Source organism: Lynx canadensis, chromosome D2 (assembly GCF_007474595.2).
Source record: "Lynx canadensis isolate LIC74 chromosome D2, mLynCan4.pri.v2, whole genome shotgun sequence".
NCBI lineage: Eukaryota > Metazoa > Chordata > Mammalia > Carnivora > Felidae > Lynx > Lynx canadensis.
Window position 1 is genome coordinate 274,976 of NC_044313.2, and position 18,801 is coordinate 293,776.

At 53.9% G+C, this 18,801-nt stretch overlaps 1 protein-coding gene across 1 annotated transcript; it reads left to right on the plus strand.

Moving 5' to 3' along the window:
- Window positions 1–8,563: 8,563 nt before the first annotated feature.
- Window positions 8,564–16,917, plus strand: ECHS1 (enoyl-CoA hydratase, short chain 1). The gene is made up of 8 exons (XM_030334042.2): window positions 8,564–8,668; window positions 9,839–10,036; window positions 10,538–10,665; window positions 11,672–11,771; window positions 12,947–13,051; window positions 13,532–13,651; window positions 15,386–15,453; window positions 16,403–16,917. Exons 1-8 carry the CDS (start codon window positions 8,581–8,583, stop codon window positions 16,466–16,468), a joined length of 873 nt encoding a protein of 290 aa, XP_030189902.1. The 5' UTR covers window positions 8,564–8,580; the 3' UTR covers window positions 16,469–16,917.
- The last annotated feature ends 1,884 nt before the right edge of the window (window positions 16,918–18,801 follow it).

The window sequence follows — 18,801 nt, forward strand, 5'->3', positions numbered from 1 at the left end:
GCTGGTGGCGCAGAAGTGCAGGCCGGGCAAGGGCGAGCGTGGCGCCGCCCGTGCGTGTCTCCAGCCCGGTTGCAGGCGCCGAAGCCCCGCTCCTGGGCCGTGTGGGCGAGTGTCCCCACGGGGGGAGGATGCGGCCGGCGGCCGGCCCAGGCGGCTCGTGTCTCCTTTCCAAGGAGACGTGGGAAAGGCGACCAGGAGGCGGAGGAGACGCCTCTCTCCTGCCTCGGAAAAGCAGGTGAGCGCCTTCACCTTAGGGCGTCGTGGAGCCCGTAGGTGGAAGTCGAGGACGGCCGTGACGTCAGGGTGGGGACCGGGGAGAGCTTAGCACGTACAAAGCGGGACTGCGCGACAGTCTCTCGGCGACGACACTGTTCTGTGTGTACGTGGTCACGTATCTTTATACACACGTGTACCACACATCAAGTACGAAGTTCAAGATGTACGAAGTTCAAGATAAACGAAGGTAAGTGAAGAACTTTCTAGCACTTTCCCCCTCCCCCCACTGGTCCCAGAAGCCGTTTAGTGCTTAAGCATACCGGCCTCTCTAGAGAATTCCCCTAGTTCAGGAAGGTCTTGCAAGAATTAGAAAGTTCCTGCCCTCTGCCCAAGGCTTTCCTGTAACCACGTGTTAGCGCATGTCATTCCTCCTTAGCCACGCACTAGTCCACCCGGAGGCTTCCGTGGGCTTTCTGTGGCCACCTGTGCCCGCGGGCGAGGGTGGCCAGGGACGGGAGGCTCTGCAGGCTTCAGCCGCGAACTCCTCGGTCGGCTCCAGTCTGGGCGGATGGTCTGTCTGGGTTTCCCCCGTCCATCTCCCGACGAATTCCCTTCTCTCCACCTGTGCTGGCCCTCTCCAGCCATCTGGTCTTCTTTTTCCTTGATTCACTCACCTGTTTTGGTGAAGCTCAGAAGAGGTGTCTGGGATACCTTTTTTGTTTAATGTTATTGCAGACCTGAAAATGTCTTTGATTTGCCCTCACACGCTCTAAGCAAAGAATTCTAGGTTAGAGGCTTCTTCCTTCAGACTGTGAAGGCATTGTCCCCTTGATTGTTAGGGGTGCTGTTAAGAAATTTACAGGCTTTCAATTTATAATCCTTTACCACAGTGGAGGCTGGTTCCTCCCTGCAAATTTTCAGGATCATCTATTGAAATTTCACAACGTGGTGGCTCCAAGTGCCTGGATTTTCCTTCACTGTGATGGGAACTCAAAGGGCCTTCAGTGGGGAAACGCCTGTCCCTCACTCCCGGGAACTTCTTTCGTAGGCTGTTTCACTAATCAATCATTTCTACCAATGACTTGTTCCTCGATTCCACATTTCCTCTTTCCAGAATCCCTATTTTAGGGGGTGCATGGGTGGTGCAGTCGATGGAGCATCGGGCTCTTGATTTCGGCTCAGATGGTGATCCCAGGGTGGTGGGAGCGTGGACCCTGCTGGGGATTCTCTCCCTCTGCCCCTCCCCTGCTCATGTGCTCTCTCTCTTTCTCTCTAAAGAAATTTAGAAAATTAGAATTCCTGTTTTAGGATGTCACAGGTCTGAGCCTGACCCTCGAACGTAGTCGCTCCTGTTTTCCATCTTTACCCTTTGCTCTGCTTTCTGAGGATTTCTCCCATGAGGCTTTTGTTTCTGCTGTCACAGTGTCTAATTTCCAAGAGCTCTTTCTTCTTCCACTCATGTCAGTGTTTAGAGAAATGCTGTTCTTGCTTCAAGTGAGCAACGTCTGAGGGTATGAATGAGAAATACTGCAGTATCATTCTCCTGCCTGGTATGTTTGCTCTGAGTTATCTCTTTGCTGTTTCTTCCGTTCCTACCTTTCAGGAAGATGCTTTACACGCCGTCAGGTAATGTTTGTTTGCTCGTGAGGAGGAATATACCAGAAGGCTATTTGGAAATATTAGACTTGTAAGTGGGACTCATCAAATTTGAGTTTGACTCTGGGGTGCTCAGGGGGCCTGTTGATTGGGGAGCCCTCCCCCCATCAGTATCTCTAAGTCTTTCCTCTGGGCTGGCCAGTCTCCCCAGCATCTTCCGGTGTCCTGCGTGCAGCATGCATGCCTGCCTGCTAGTATTTTGGAGCCAAAGAGTGGAAGAGAGTGCAGACGGTCAGTATTCTGGGTGCTGGAGACGCACTCCCAACTGTGCCTCTGTGCAGAGACAGACTTCCAGGCTGCTGCCAGGATGGCACCGGACAGTCACCAGGGCCACTGCCTGTAATCTTAACAGTTTCTTAAACATGAGAATACCTATTCAAATGATGCAAGGTGCAGAAGACTCACCCCTGAATAATGACCAAATAGTGGCAAAATCCCAGCCCTTGTGGAATTCAGAAAGTAGACATAAAAATATGAGTAAATATGTGACTCTCAATGAAATGTACATGCAAGCAATACATGCACCTTAAAAGAATGATGTTGGGAGGGGTGCTGCCACAGGCAGGAAGCAGTGTCTGAGAATTCTTGCAGAGTGCCCAGACCACAGGCTGACCTGTCTCCCGACACTGAACAGTTTCTGTGGCCGGTCATATAGGCAACCAAGCAGGCCGGGACACCCACGAGTGACTGCCAGGAACGATCTCTGCCCCTGGGGACCACAGTGGTTGGAGGACAGCTTTTGTGCAGCTGCATGCTGGGCAGGTGGCCCTGGGCTCCTCCCTCCGTACCTCATCCCTGCTCCCCAGTAGGATCCTTGACAGCTGTCTGGTGCAGGGAAAGACGGGGATAACACAGCGTGTCAGAGGGTGCCGGTCCCTAGAGGTGCACCCTCTGACTGGAGGTGCTCACCTGACCCCTGCACAGCCCCTGGCAGGGACATAAAGCCCCAGGAGGAAACCGGAGGTTGCAGGGAACCCAGAAGCAGTGCCAGGACAAGACCAGTTCACAGAGCTGACCGCCAGACCCCTGGCCTTGTCACTCAGCCTGACATCCCTGCCGATCTGATGAATCCAATGAAACATGTTTGGGGTACAGTCACCCTGACCCTAGTATCACCTGTTTTCTGGAAGAGAGAGCTCTGCCTTTGGGGGAAACGTTACCCCCGACTGTAGCACCTGGAGTAAAGCCGCTGGTTCAGGGGGCTTCCTCCTCAGAGGTTCCCCTATATGCCCTGGGGTTCCCCCAGGGTTCAACTCAGCAGGGTCACTGAGCTGTGGTCAATGTCCCAGATGTCTGGTCTACCACTGAGGACACTTCAGCCCACAGATTAAAGACTCTTGGTGTCCCAAACTCCAGAAAATGGCTGCTGGTCTCTGGGTCTCCTACAGGTATGCCCGTGGTGAGAGCCCTGATGTGACCCCTGAAGTCAAGCTGGTGGTGGAGCCCAAGAAGCCCATCTGTTATCAAAGTGGCTAGTTCCTACTCAGTACTGTTTGCCAAATAACCAAATAGTATTTGATGGCAAGCCGGTAATTTATTCAATGACCAGAGAATAGAGAAGGGGAGCTTGTGCTCTAAAGGTTCCGTCTCCTGGATCAGGTCTCAGGGTCAGGGTTTTATGGCGTCAGGGTACTTAAGGGGCTAGTGAGCAAGCTGGCGGGGTTTTTCAGGGAAGAAGGAGGCTTTCTTGGAGTCAGCGCAACCTCTGTTTTCCCTAAATGGGCACAGTGGGTCTGTCAGGGTGCTAGCGGGTGTTTTCTGTTACAATCCCAAGGTCACCTGGAGGGTTAGCCCGCTGCTGGAACTGGATCAAACTGGTCAAAAACTGGGCCTTGGGGGCTTGTTTAGAGCTCGTGGCTTCTGGCCTGGGCCTTAGTTTTGGGTGGCAAGCAGCCCCTGTAAGCAGGGCTAGAAAACTGGGTCATTGTGGCTTGTTTGGAGCTTGTTAGAGAGTTTCTAGTGACACGCCCATTGCCCCTGATGTGGCAGCACAATGCCACACTCGAGGACACGACCCATGGGGCCGTGAGGCACACGTCATCCTTCAGTGAGGGGGACCTCCTCGTCTGGGCCTTGGTCACTCTGGGCAGACTAACGGGCCAGATGTCAGCCCTCTCTCCAGGTGGCCGGCTGTGTCTCACAGCTGCAGCCCCATTTTCGGGCCGCGTTGTCACTGCCCTTGTCCTGTCAGCTGGCTCTATCACCCTTGAAACTACCCGGTGCCATGTTTTCGGTTATCCTGTCCCTTTATCGTCTGCCAGTGGCTGCCCAGAAACAGGTATTTGATGATGTCCATCCCCCAAGCATCTGGTACCTCATGAGTGGGGACTTTCTCCTCCTCCAGCAGCCAGCCTGTTCTTCCTGGTGTGAAAGGTAAAATGAGATGGAGTCACGTTTGTCAAGGAGTTTCTCAGATGGAGCCAGGGGCCTTCAAGGGACAGCCTGTTCACGCCCTCACCAGGTAAAGCCATGAACTTTGAACTGGGCTCCAAGGACTCTGCCCAAACACCGGCGACGCAGCACAGAAAGACTTTGCTTAGTGGTAGCCTTAGCAATCGATTATATTCAGCCAAGATTAGTTTTCTACTGCCCACACCAATCAAAATTCCTAGTAAACAGTGCCTACAAGCATTCCCTTTGCTCTTTAAAAAGCCCTGACTTTTGGGGTGCCTGGGTGGCTCAGTCGAGCATCAGACTCTTGATTTCAGGTCAGGTCATGATCTCGCGGTTTGTGAGCTCTGTGCAGTGTGGAGCCCGCTTGGGGTTCTCTCTTTCCCTCTCTCTCTGCCCCTCCCTGCTCTTGCCCTCATTCTCTCTCAAAATGAATAAATAACTTGAAAAAGATCAAAATAAAAACCTTGATGTTTTTTCCCTAGGAGGACACAATTTGGGCTGCTACCCAAATCTCTACTCCCCAAATTGCAATTCTGAGGCCCCAAATAATGCTTTTGTTTTACTTCAACTCTGCCTCTTTTCTCAGTCAACACTGGTAAGATCAGGATCATGAGGGGTTGCAGGAGCCTATTTAGGAAGTTAGATTCTGCCCTGATCATTCCTGGATAAGAAGCTGGCCAAAACAGGGTCTGGGGGACTCAAACTTAATTCTGGCCCACTCCCCTGGATCTTCTTGTTTGACACAGCCCTACACCTTGAAGGCAGGGACCACTTGACTGAATACCTGCTCCATGTGTACCCCTGCCCCCAGCCCAGTGGTGGCCCATGCAGATGACATCTGAATGGAAGGCCTGGGTGCATGTAGAGGGTGATTGGAGAGAAGGCAAAGTCCACAACTTGAGTTTATGGCTGGGGAGAGAAGACAGCTAGGTTGACACCTGGGGGAGGGAGCACCTTAGTCCCCAGGCTGTAGGAAAGGACATCTCCTGCCCCTGTGTCCCTTCACTGTGGCACCACTGCCTGAATCAAACTATAGCTGCAACAAGCACTGTGACCAGTAGCTGGGTCTGTCATCCTCGTCCCACATTCTTGGAAACAGAAAAGTCCCATGGCCACGACCGGGGCTGGACTACTTGGCTGTGTCTGAGGCCACCAGCAGCAGCTCAAGCACACACAGGACACCCTTGTTTCTGTCATGAGCTTCTGATCAGCCCGAGGGCCACCCCTGGCCATCGAGGCTGCAACTACACAGTGATGTTGCCCATGTGACCTAAGTAAATCAGGTTGTCCAGTTGTAAACAGCTTTACTGATCACAATTCACATGCCATATAGTTCACCCGTTTAAAGTGTGCAATTCACTGGTTTACAGTATGTTTACAGAGCTGTGAAACCATCACCACAAGCAAGTTTGGAACATGCTCGTCACTCCAAGAAGAAACCTCCTTTTTAGCAGTGCCCCACCACACCCCTTCTGCAACCCCTGGCGATTACTAATCTGATTTCTGCCGCTATGGATCTGCCTATTCTGGACATTTGTGTAAATGGAGTCATACAATAGTACAGGGCCTTTTTCGCTCAGCATATCGTTCACCCACATTGTAGCAGGTGTCAGTACACCTCATTTTATTGCCAAATAACATTCTATTGTGTATTCTAATCCATTTTAATGCATTCATTGCATAGACATACCACATTTTTACCCATTAAGGTGATCGGCATTTGGATTTTTTTCCCACACTTTTGATACTATGAATAACACTGCTATGAATATTCACGAACAAGATTTTGTGTAGACCTATGTTTTCATTCTCTTGGGTATATACGCAGGAGTAGAATTGCTGGGTCATATGGTCACACTATGTTTAACTTTTTGAGGAACTGCCAGACTACCTTCCAAAGTGACTGCATTGTTTTACATTCCCAGCAGCAGTGAATAAGCCTTCCAATTTCTCCACATCCTTGCGAACAGTTACCATTATCTGTCCTTTTGGTTATAGCCATTCTAGGATGAGGTGATCTCTCATTGTGGTTTTTATTTGCATTTCCCTAGTGACTACAGATACTGAGCACCTTTTTGTGCGCACATTGGTCATCTGTATATCTTTATTGGAGAAGTTTCTGTTCAAGTCTTTGCCCATTTTTTGGTTTACTTTTTAGTAACCGCTACACCAAACGTGGAACTCGAACTTACAACCCCGAGATCAAGAGTCGCACGGCCTTCCGACTGAGCCATCTAGGCACCCCTCCTTTGCCCATTTTTTAATGGTTTGCCTTTTTATTATGGAGTTGAAAGTGTTTTTATATATTTTAGACACAAGACCCTTATCACATCTTTTGTTTGCAAAAAATTTTTCTCATTCTGTGGGTTGTCTTTTCACTTTCTTCGTGGTGTCCTTTGGAATATAAAGGTTTTAAATTTTGCTGAGGCCCAACGTGTGTGTGTGTGTGTGTGTGTGTGTGTATGTATGTATGTATGTGTGTATGTATGTATATATATGTATGTATGTGTGTATATGTGTGTATGTATATATATGTATACATATATATTTGTATATATGTATATATACACACACCACAATAAGAGAAACCTCACCAAAATAGAGCCCCGAGGCCAAAAGGGGGAGCCATACCACTCCATGTGGATTACAGGAATTGTGAATTACAGACCCAACCTAAGAATCCTTGGGAATAAAGGATCATCAATTACAGGCCCCTACAGGAAGAGGTGAACATTGCATGTGCACAAAAACAAGGACCACTCCTGCAACTCAGCCAAGAAACGCTCATCACCAGGAACTCTTGCTTCTCTCCAAAAGACTTTAGTTTGAGGCAGTGCCTCCCAAAGTCCTCCTTCTGCATAAACTAAAGTTCCTCTCCTCTGTTGCACTGGACTATAGCTGGCATGTCCCTAATTGCTCTTCTCTGCTATTTCCAAATAAACCCATTTTTGCTGGTAAAGTAAGTGACTTTTATTTTGAAGGTTAATACATTTGTTCTGTCACTTGTGCTCTTGTCCTCATGGAGGACAGCAGGCACCCTCCTCAACACCAGCCCTGGGGTCCCAGAAACTTCTCTCATGCTGGAACCATTTCATTTTGTGTGCCTGTTCCAGCCGTGTAGCCCACGCGGACACAGTCTCCTTTAGCACAGAGTTGGCAGTGTTTCTGTTTGCATGAAAAGGTCTTTATTCCATCCTCAGCCTTGAAATAAACCTTGCCGAGTATTCGGTTCTGGTTTGAATTTTTTATTTACTTAAAACTCCAATTGTACTTTCCACTTGTAGACTCTGTCTTTTTCTCCATTTGCAGAGCCTGCACAAGATACAAATGGAAGCCTGGTGTCTGAGCACTCGTAACTTACAACCAAAAGAATTTAAACTTACAAGATCATTCTTAAAATTTAGTTAAATATTACTTTTATAAAGCTACCCATAATCTAGTATTCAGTAGCTACCTGGCCGCCAGTGTAAACAATCAGTACGGTGACGCACGCACGCTGTCTAGACCTACACGTACAAAAATTTTGGTGCTGGGGACTATGCAACACCGAGCGCGAGGGCCCGGGACGCACCGCACCGTGTGCGCGGGAGGTGTAGCCAGGGACGCCCCACCGTGAGCGCACGCGGGCCAGGGACAGCACAATGTCTCCGCGGCGCCGAGAGCGCGGGGCTGCGGGGGCGAAGCACCAACAGAATGCCAGCCACCCCCGGGACAGCGCTCAGGAACCATCACTCCGTTCAGCTTCTTTCCGACCCCGCGGTCACGCTTGTCGTGCAGGACTGGGGGGGGGGGGCGGTGGTGAGAGACCCAGGGCATCCCCAAGGGCGCACAGGCTTGGGACCCCGCGCCCGCGAGCCCTGCCCCGAACCCGGCCTCCGGGAAAGCCGCGTGGGGGCTCGTCCCGGAAGTGGGGGGACACGTCCGGAACGGGGTGGCAAGGGCCGAAGGCTAAAGGTCAAGGTCAAGAAGAGGCCCCGGCAGCCCCTGGCGACCTTCCCGGGCACGTCAGGCGGCTTGACTGGGGTCCCCACGGGCGGCCAGACAGCGGCGGGCCTGACCCTCGGCATCTTCAGGGCTGGTGTCCGCCGCCCGGGGCCCCCCAAAAATCCCTCAGCCCACCGCCGCCACCCGCGCGCCGGGTTTGGCTCCTCGAGCCTCGACCCCTTCCCCAGGCCTCGTCACGCCCCCTTCCGGCACGCCGCTGGTCTCGCGATGCCCTCGCCTTCTCGCGACGCCGGCCAGGAGGCGGGCCGGGCCCTGACTGGCGGAGCCGGGGGCGGCTCCGCGGGGCGGGGCGACTCGTCCCAGAGCGCCATGGCCGCCCTGCGCGTCCTGCTACCCTGCGTCCGCGGCCCGCTGCGCCCCCGGCTCGGCTGCGCGGCCCTGCGCGCCTTCGCCTCGGGTGAGTGCGGGGCCGAGGGCGCGGACCCGGGGTGGGGGCCCGGCACCGCGGCCGCACCTGGGACTCCCGGGCCTGACCCTGCTCGACTCCGGAGCTGACCCCTCAGCACCCGCAGTCGCCGCCAGGGCCTGACCCCGCCCCTCAGCACCTGCCGCCTCCCCCGCTGGGCTCTGGGGTTACTGGTGCCCCCTCAGTTGGGATCAGGACCACGTGCCGAGACCGCTGGCCGTTTCAGTTTGCTTGTTGGTTTTCGGGAGTTCAAGAGAAGGTGCAGTTGGGGCCTCGGGATTGGAAACGGCCACGTGCTTGGTCCGGCAGGCCTCCAGTGCGGGCCGCCCGTGTCCGCTGCTGCGTGTCCGCTGCTGCCCCAGGTCTGGCCGGCCCGTCCCGCACTCAGCCTTCAGCCGGGGCGCGGGCCTCCCGAGGAGCGCTTGGCTTGTCCCTGAGCTGGGCGAATCCCTGCCTCCTCTTCCTTTGGCTGGTACCCACGCAGGTACCCACGTGACTGCCCGCTGCCACGGCCTGTGGTCTTACCCTCCGTTTCCTTGAGGTTCGCTTCGGCCCCTGACCTGCAGTCAGCAGTCGTTTCCCAGGCAGCATTCGTGCTGCTGCTAAGTATTTTCCGTGTCGCTCCCCAACCGACCCCCAGGGTAGGTGCCGATCCTCACCCCACACACACCTGTGGTTTCCGAGGTTACACTTCTTCCTCTCCAGGCCTTACTGACCCCCCAAATCTGAGCGGCCTGACCCTCCCGGCCGCGGCAGTCACCTTTTCCCTGTGTGTGCCTCCTGCTGTGTTCTGTCCGCAGCTTGGTTCTGCCACCGAGTTGGCGTTTGTTGAAGGAACCTATGTCCCCATCCCTTGTTTCTGCAGGGTCACGGGATGTCCCTAGTGCAGGTTCTGGGCGGTGTTGACCAGCACATGCAGGAGAAGGAAGGCCGCTGTGGGCTGCTATTTATTGTTGGGTTTGCTTTTTAGCTTAAGGAAATGTTCACACTTCTGTGAGGGTAGAGACTGGTACAGAGGCCACCCATGAGGCTGAAAGCTGTGTGCTGCTGCCTGAGGACTGGGCCGGGGACATGTCAGGGTCACTCCGTCCACTGACGGGTTAAGTCCCGCTAGTTCGATGCCTACGTGAATGGAAATCCCTTTGTCCCCTCTCACCCCAGGTGCTGACTTTCAGTACCTCATCACAGAAAAGAAGGGGAAGGACGGCAACGTGGGGCTGATCCAACTGAACCGCCCCAAAGCACTCAACGCGCTCTGCAATGGCCTGATGATGGAGCTCAACCAGGCACTGGACGCCTTTGAGGAGGACCCCGCTGTGGGGGCCATCGTCCTCACGGGTGGGGAGAAGGCATTTGCAGGTGTGTGGGCAGCATGGCCGCCGGTCAGCCAGGTGTTGGAGGGGCGGTCTGACCGTGGCACGTGGCATTGTAGGCACTTAGACCTCCACGGCAGCATCAGACGCTTTAGTACTTGGGGTTTCTTTAAATGTAAAGCGTAAACGACACCAGTATTTCTTCAAATAACTGCTCTGTCTGTTTAACATTCAAGTGTGCTCCACCAGCAAAATGAGTTTGAGAGGAATTCGGGTCCCCGACAGTCGGGTTTTATGTGCGTTGAGGGCTTAAGTGACTAATGAATAAGCCTTCTGAGTCCCGCTTGCACCTGGTTCCTATCCGGCGGTCCCTCTGTGTCACCTCCGTCAACAAATACCATGGTGTATCGCCTCTGTCCCTGCTGCCGCCTCTGTCCCTGTGGCCATCGCCTCACAGGTCCTGCTTGGCCGTTCCTACACACTCACAGCTCCCATAGCAACATGGGGTCTGTGCTCTCGTAACTGGGACCTCGTTTCCACCCCCCAGCTGGAGCCGACATCAAGGAGATGCAGAGCCAAACGTTCCAGGACTGTTACTCCAGCATGTTTTTGAGCCACTGGGACCGACTTGCCCGGGTTAAGAAGCCAGTCATAGCTGCTGTCAATGGCTACGCCGTGAGTGTCGGGCCACACCTCCTCTCAGCACACTGGCAGGCATCAAATAACCGATTTTTGTTTTGAAAAGGCCAGAGTGACCTGGGTGGCTCAGTCGGTTAAGCGTCTGACTTTGGCTCAGGTTGTGATCTCACAGTTCGTGGGTTCGAGCCCCGCATCAGGCTCTGTGCTGACAGCTCGGAGCCTGGAGCCTGCTTCAGATTCTGTGTCTCCCTCTCTCTCTGCCCCTCCCCTGCTCATGCTCTGTCTCTCTCCCAAAAATAAGTAAATATTTAAAAAAAGAAAAGAAAAGGCCAGAGTGTAGTTACCAGCCAGCATGCCCTTCCTACCAAGTGACGCCAAAGACCCGGGAAGCACAGAGAGAACACATTACAGCACTGGCTTTTGTTAGTGGACGTTCAACCGCTGGCTTTCTGGTTCCTTTGTTAGGAGAGCCCCTCCGTCCCCACCGCAGCCCCCATGACTCCAGGGAACGACTGCCTCTACTAGGTTATAGGCTGCGTTCTGCCTTTTCTGTACAGTTTTAATGGCTGCAGCCTGCCCTGCACCTGTAAACTGACAGCCTCTGCCGCCGTTGAGAGACGTGTTCTCCACGTGGTAGTTCAGGGACTCTGTCCAGGCACATGGGCACTCAAAGGCACTGGGGCTGGTCGTAGCGAAGTGATGAAGGCAGCTCTGTTAGTGATCCTTTAACAAAGCTCCCCTTGGGTAAGCCGGGGTCAGCCAGTCGGGTTTATTGGACCACCATCCTGCCTGCTAATTCATGAACTCCCTGGCTGCCTTCGAGGCTGCCTTCGAGCCTGTGGGACCCACCGAGCTGAGAGAGTTTGCCGTTGGGCCCATTGCCAGCATCGGCCATTTGTGGGTAACTTATGGGAACACGTAACTAACTTTGCATCTCTTGTGTGACTCTTGCTACTCTTGGGCAGGTTCATTTTAACAGAAAATTTAGGCAGATAGAGTGAATTTCTGACTGGGTTTCCTGGTGGCGCCTCGTGTTTTGCAGCTTGGTGGCGGCTGCGAACTTGCAATGATGTGTGACATCATTTATGCCGGAGAGAAAGCCCAGTTTGCGCAGCCGGAGATCCTACTAGGAACCATCCCAGGTAAAGCGTGATGACCTCTCTAACGTAAAGTCTTCCTTCAGATAATTCTCTGGAATTTGCCCACGTCTCAGGAAGTGATGGGCTTTTCCACCAGTAGACAAAAGCATGCAGCTTGCATCTGACGAGGGACCCCGGGCCGCCGAACGAGCACTGGCCCGGCGGCCACCTATCTGCTCCCATTGCTACCTCTGCTGGCCAGCACACTAAGCCCCAGTGGACACAGCAGTGCTCAGACAGTGGCTCAAGAGCCTCCGGCTGCGCAGTCTCCTTTAATGACAGCCCGATTCCTTGTCAGACGCTAGTAGGAGTGGCCGGCTGCATGTTGCATTATAGCTGCAGTGATTCTGGCTTGTGACCCCAGGTTCAACAGAGCAGGGAATCAGATACCGCACGAGGAGGCTGACGGGATCCGTGGGCAAACAGTGACCCCTCTGTGCCCTGGGGACCACTTGATGAGGACTCCTGGCTCACTTCCCCGCAGGGTCTCTGCCCTGCATGTAGAGCCTGGAGCTCACAGTATCTCCTGAGCAGCCCGGCAGGCAGGGAGCAGCTGTGGGGTCAGATACGGGCAAGGAAAGCCCTGGATGAGCCCTGCTGACCACTGGGCTCTTCTGTCCTTGTGCCCAAGGCCTGCACTTCCTTGAAATAGTACCTGAGCCTGCTGGACTGTGGGTATCTCCCTCAGGTGGTCCCCTTTGCTCATCCTGGCAGCCTGGGGTTCAGCGTGGGCAGACGACTGGGCAGATCACTGTTTTTCCAGCTGCAGAGTGTCAAGTGAGCAGGAGGGTGAGTGGGGTGCACAGAAGCCAGCACTGGAGATAAAGACACACTCAGCAGCCCAGGAGGTGGAGCCCTTGGTCTCACTCCATACCCTGAGGGCAGCAGGCCACTGTCAGAGGCCACCCCAGCTGCCCTCCAGGTTGCGCGGGGCCAGGGTCTGAGCAGTCTGACTCCTGCCAGAGAGCTGCTCATGCAGAGGACTCGGCCTGCCAGGCGTGGGGCCTGAGTAGGAAAAGGAGCCTCCCCTGAGGGCTTTAAGTTGCCTCCTTTCTGCCCACCTGCCCCACCCACGGGGCCCATCTTCACCCCTCAGAACTTGCTGGAAGTGTGTCTGTAGCGTCTTGGCTTGCACTGGCCATGAACTGGCTGTGACCTGCAGCCTTCTGTGCCTGCAGGTGCAGGGGGCACCCAGAGACTGACCCGTGCTGTTGGAAAGTCACTGGCCATGGAGATGGTCCTCACTGGTGACCGGATCTCTGCCCGGGATGCCAAGCAAGCAGGTGGGAGCCAGCGGTGCCCCATGGAGCCGCCCTCACGGGGAGCTGAGTAGAGAGGGGAGGGCTGTGTCCAGCCGTGCTTTCCGGTGTCCCGAGAACCCCGGGGACAGCTGCCTTTGTTTTTTATTGGGAATGCCCCGTGTATAAAATAACTAAAACAAACATCTGGTTAAAGAATCATTAGAAAACCATCCTGTTTCCCAAGCCCAGTGTCAGCGGTGGGGGATCTTGGAGACCCTCGGTGGACACACTCCTTCTCTGCCCCTGGGGGACTCTCTGTTCCTAATTTATGTGTCTGTGAGAGCCTAGTGGCCCCAGCAGCAGAGGGCATCGGCCCCACCTCAGGGATGGCGTGGAGCCTTTACTGTGTCACTGCAGCCCCTTGTTAGCACCCAGAAGACCCGGGCTCTTGGCACAGCATCATGACTCAGAAAAACATAACCAGTGCTGTTTTCCCATGTTATTTGCCTTTTTGTGTTTTAGGTCTTGTAAGCAAAATTTTTCCTGTGGAGACACTGGTCGAAGAAGCCATCCGGTGTGCGGAGAAAATTGCCAGCAATTCCAAAATCATAGCAGCAATGGCCAAAGAGTCCGTGAATGCAGGTGGGGGTTCTGCCGGGAGGCGGAGGTCCGAGGGCCGGGCAGCACAGGAACAGTCGTGAGCCTCGAGGCTTTGGTTCTAAGTCATGCATCTTAACCCACCCTGGACAGAAATCACGAGGTTCTTCATGTTGTGATCCTGGCTCTTTGTAGAGTTCTAGTTTTTGGTTGCTGGCTACAGAGTCTCCTGAAACCTTCTGAGTCCCCTTGCTGTCACAACCCAAGGAAGGAGCCAGCCTGAGGGACAGAGGGTGACGAGCTCTGGGCTACAGGGAAATGGGTGGGATGGGCAAGATGGTCCCTAGAGTGAAGCCAGTCTGGCTCCTGAGAAAGTCGGCTCAGCCCCCAGAACCTGGTGGGGGATGATTCCCTGTCTGCAGCAGGGTGTGGGCCGTGCCGCGGGCAGGGCCGGACGGGTAGTATAGGCTCGTGGACACCCTTGTGAACCGGGGTCAGCGTGCCTGCTGCCCCCCGTGGCTCCAGACTCCATCTGCTCTCTACCGGCCAAGCGGCTGTGGCCCTTCTGAGAATTTCTGGAGTTTTAACGGAGCACGTGGTCCAGGCATTAGGGGGTCTTGCCTGGTGCTGCCTAGAAGACCGTGGGCCCGAGATGGCTGCTGAGGCCCCGGGGCCTGCACTCATATGCGGGAAAGCTGGTCACCCTGGGCTGCCGCCACCTTACTTGAGTGAGCTGGTGTTTGTGACGCTTCCCTGCGGGGGTGTGTGGGTAGCACACACTCCAGAAGCGGACGCTGCTGTTCCTGCAGAGTGTCCGTGAGGCCACAGTCAGAGGCACCTGCCACTGTTCCACCCCTCGCCCAGGACCTGCTGCCCCTGGCGCTCAGCCAAGAGAAACACTGCACCTTCGCCAGAAAGACGGGGCCCAGAGCAATGGCGTTCTTACTGCCCGGGACTCCAGGACTCTGTTCTGGCACAATGTTCCTTTTTCTGGTTTTCATTCCCTTTTTTGTTTTTCAACGTTTATTTATTTTTGGGACAGAGAGAGACAGAGCATGAACAGGGGAGGGGCAGAGAGAGAGGGAGACACAGAATCGGAAACAGGCTCCAGGCTCTGAGCCGTCAGCCCAGAGCCTGACGCGGGGCTCGAACTCACAGACCGTGAGATCGTGACCTGGCTGAAGTCGGACGCTTAACCGACTGCGCCACCCAGGCGCCCCTCCCTTTTTTGTTTTTAATAAATCCTTTTTTTTCTTCTTTTTTTGTAATTTTTATTTATTTTGAGAGAAAGCACAAGCAGGGGAGGGGCAGAGGGAGAGGGAAGATCCCCAACAGGCTCCACACTGTCAGCGCAGAGGCTGACACGGGACACAGTCCCACGAACCATGAGATCATGACCTGAGCCAAAGTCCGAGGCTCCACTGACTGAGCCACCCAGGCACCCCTTTAATTCTTATTTTTTTTAATGTTTTGTGAAATACATCTACTTCTGTAGGCTCCCAGATTCTCTTGTGATTGGACAGAGTTGGTCGTTAAACTCTTCTACTCATTTCCTCACGCCTCTGTTTTTTCGGCCACTGGGCAGGAAGCTCAGGAAGCCCTCTGAGCAGGTGGCTTTGCTGATGTCTCAGCCAGGGAGGGCTTCCCAAGCTGCGGTCTCAATCATGGTGAAATTGAGGTTGATGTGGGTCAGCGGGAAATGTTCCCTATCACTGTAAAAAATTTATATGTTCCCACATCTAACACCAGAGTTCATGACTTCAGGATTTTCTTTTTCAGCTTTTGAAATGACATTAACAGAGGGAAACAAGTTGGAGAAGAAGCTCTTCTATTCAACGTTCGCTACTGTGAGTAAACAACACTCAGATGAGGCGTCACAAGTGTCCCAGCCATAAAAATCACAGAGAATTTCCTTGTAGATTTTTTCATTAGATACCATTTCTCTTTGGTTGAACCATTCACTTCCCCAGTAACTGGATCAGATGTATCCTGTCCGTGAGCATGATTTTCGCAAATAAGTGCAGTGTATGGAAGCTCTTACAGGGTGACTTCCTGTTACGGAAGGTCTTAGGAACTGCACTCTTAGACAGCAAGCTCCCGTACGTAAATGCAGTCCGCTTGCCCATAATTTTCCTAGATCTGTCAAATTGCTGGGAACGGAATTTGAATGTGTTCTGAAATTGCAACCCAGAGCTTCAGAACAGTGTTTTCTAGGATTTCTGACAGTGACCGAAAGGTGGTCAGTCTTGTAATGGTCATTAAAACCTCTTTTTTATCAGAAAGTCTTATGTAGGTGTTTCATAAAAGATCAGAAATAGCTTTGCCTGTCGAGAGGGAGTGAAGGTATGCGTGTGCACGTGTGTGCACATGCGCGCACGCAGAGAAAGGTGCAAAGTGGGCTTGCACTCCGTGTCGTGCTCCTTGGCACTCAGGATACTCGTTGACACAGACCGCCACTAAACCAGGTGCAGAACAGGTGAATGACCCAAACACGTGCATCTGAGCTTCTCTGTGGATGAGAGTTTATTTGACATGTAAATCAGTGGCCCCTGAATGATCAGACCTGGGGCTGAGTGACATATAAAACTGCCATTTCCAGGCCAACCCTAAGTGGTCAGGGAATCTGGGTCACTCCCAGGTTTCCAGGCGATCCCAATGCAGGACCCTCCCTCCCGGTGCCCCCACCACTCTGGAAATCGGAGGGCAGAGGAACCCGACAGACTGAGCAAACCCCAGACAGGCTGAGCCCCGCGCTTGACAAATGTCCATCTCCGCCTTTTTTCCCTTTCCCACCAGGAAGACCGGAAGGAAGGGATGACTGCATTTGTGGAAAAGAGAAAGGCCAGTTTCAAAGACCAGTGAGCGCCTCTGTCTCCGCCTTGAAGTCTCTACTTAAAGAGAGAAAATACAGTCTGACAGTTGTAGAAGCAAATCAGTCCTTCTCTTGTAAAGGGCTGTGTGGGGGACACTCAGCTCCTCGGGGCTCGTGCTCTCAGTGGTGGGCAGTCTGAACCCAGCGGCCGTGAGAATCGGCACTTGGAGTGTGTTCACGTCCTGACTAAGCATATTCTTCTTAATCAGATTCTGCTCAGGACGCCGGGGGGGCTCAGTCGGTTGAGCGTCCGACTCTTGATTTCTGCTCAGGTCACGATCTCACAGTTCATGAGACCAAGCCCCACGTCGGGCTCTGCGCTAACAGCACAGAGCCTGCTTGAGGTTCTCTGTCTTGAGAGTCTGTCTCTCTCTCTCTCTCTGCCTCTTCACCCTGCTTGCGCGCACACACTCTCAAAATAAACTGAAAATAATTCTGCTCACGAGCCTTTGGCGTGTTTAAGTTTTTACTCAATTTCAGGAACTGAGATAGTGTGTACAGTGTGTCACGTTCAGATGGAAGTGTGTCCCCTGCTGGGTCGCTGTGTGGTTTCACAGCCAGTGAACGTGCCGCTCCGAGGGTGGCGCTGCTGACTACGTGGCAGACATAAATCGCATCGTGCCTTTCTCCTCTGGAGGTGAACATCACATCGCTGTGCAAACTTCCGCTTTGTTGTTGTGACGACAGTCACACAGCACAGAAGTCCATAAAGTAAGTCACCCATCACACAGGGTAACCACTGCTAACAGGCACGGAGCTTTCTAGATATTTCTGTGCACACACGTGCACACATGAGTACGGAGCTCAGTTTTCTTTTTTATAAAAATGGAATTCTGCATCCACGCTTCTCCAAAGTGCACTGACTGGTTGTCTTCTACTCCCGTCCTACAAGTGCTCCCTCTTCTCGTGTTTGACGAGCATTCTTTTACTTGTGGTAAAATATATGTAACGTACAGGTTACCATCTCGTCCGTTTTTAACTCTCCAAGTGTGTTCGCGGTGTTTTCCCTGCTGCCCATCTCCGTGCTGCTTCATCCTCCGAACAGAGACTCTGTCCCCATTAAACACTAACCCCTGTTCCAAACCGTGACCTCTCAGCCTTGGTGCTGCCTCGGCCACCTTCTTTCTGTGTCCAGGAATCTAGTGTGTTTCCAAGTTCTGTCCAGGTCATAGCACACAATGGAGTTTGATTTCTTCTCATGGCTGAGTAATGTTCCTGCGAGCATCCCGCCCGATGGCCCTGAAATACATAATTATGCAGGTATGTTGTGGTTTATTTCCCCTGGTGTTGGATATTAGGCTGCGTCCAGTATCCAATTACCAGAACTGTGTGCAAAACACCGTGGTGAGCATTCTGTGTGTGAATCCTCGTGCTTCAGCGTGAGCGTGTCTGTAAGATTTTGAGAAGTGAGCCTGTCAAGGGACAGGCTGCCTGTGACAGGGACCTGCCCTACCCCGTCCCATCTAAACTCGTCGGCTAGCCTCTCCCTGGTGCTTCTCAGGGCCAGGCAGGCTGAGTCTCCGGCACTGATGTTAGGCACCACATGCATCCGAACCGAACCCCTGGGGTGTTTGCTGGAATGCACGTGCCCCCAGACCTGGACCAGAACCATGGGGGCCCTGGTATGTGAGGTCTCCAAGGCATCCGGCGGAACCTGCGGTAGGAGACCGAATTTCTACAGCCCGTCTCCTCTGTTGGCTTCAGACTCTGGTGGGCCAGCTGCGTCCCCTGGATCACACCGTGCAGGGCACTGGGTAATGGAGGGACCCCAGTCACAGGAGGCCACCCACGCCCCACCAGACGTCTGCTGCTCAATTCTTGGGCCAGCACAGCGTGGTGCTCCAAACCGTCCCTCACCAGGTCCGTGAGCAAAAGCCCTGCACCACAGGACGGGGACCCATGTCTTGCCTGAGAGCTTCAGGGGTGAAGCGAGCAGTCACTACCCCGGGGCAGGGGCCCAGCCTCAGAACATCATCGGACCCTCTGAGGTGAGGCCGGGACGTGAGCATCTACGGGTGAGCGCCGGGCACCATGGGGACCCAGCTAGGTGTCGGCGCTGGTGCGTGTGGCACAGCAGCTGCCGGTTAACTGATGGGCCCGGGTGAGGGGAAAGCGCCTGCCGGCTGCCACGCCATCCCCAGCCCTCCCCCTGCCAGCGTTGCTCTACAGAGACAGCCCCGCCTGTCAGGGGACGGTGAGTGCTGCTCACAAACCAGGGCAGAGCTCTGCCCACGCAGGGACTCGTCCAGGAGCTGAGCCTCAGAGCGCACATCCCTGGGAGCCCTCTCTCCCTGCGGCTCAGTGGTGACCCGGGAGCACTCGT

Excerpts from the sequence above, each read along its gene's own strand:
- ECHS1 (XM_030334042.2), top strand. The coding sequence starts at position 8,581 with ATGGCCGCCCTGCGCGTCCTGCTACCCTGCGTCCGCGGCCCGCTGCGC. Across the intron at positions 8,669-9,838 it reads CCTGCGCGCCTTCGCCTCGG|GTGCTGACTTTCAGTACCTC; the intron begins GTGAGTGCGGGG and ends CTCTCACCCCAG. Across the intron at positions 11,772-12,946 it reads CCTACTAGGAACCATCCCAG|GTGCAGGGGGCACCCAGAGA; the intron begins GTAAAGCGTGAT and ends CTGTGCCTGCAG.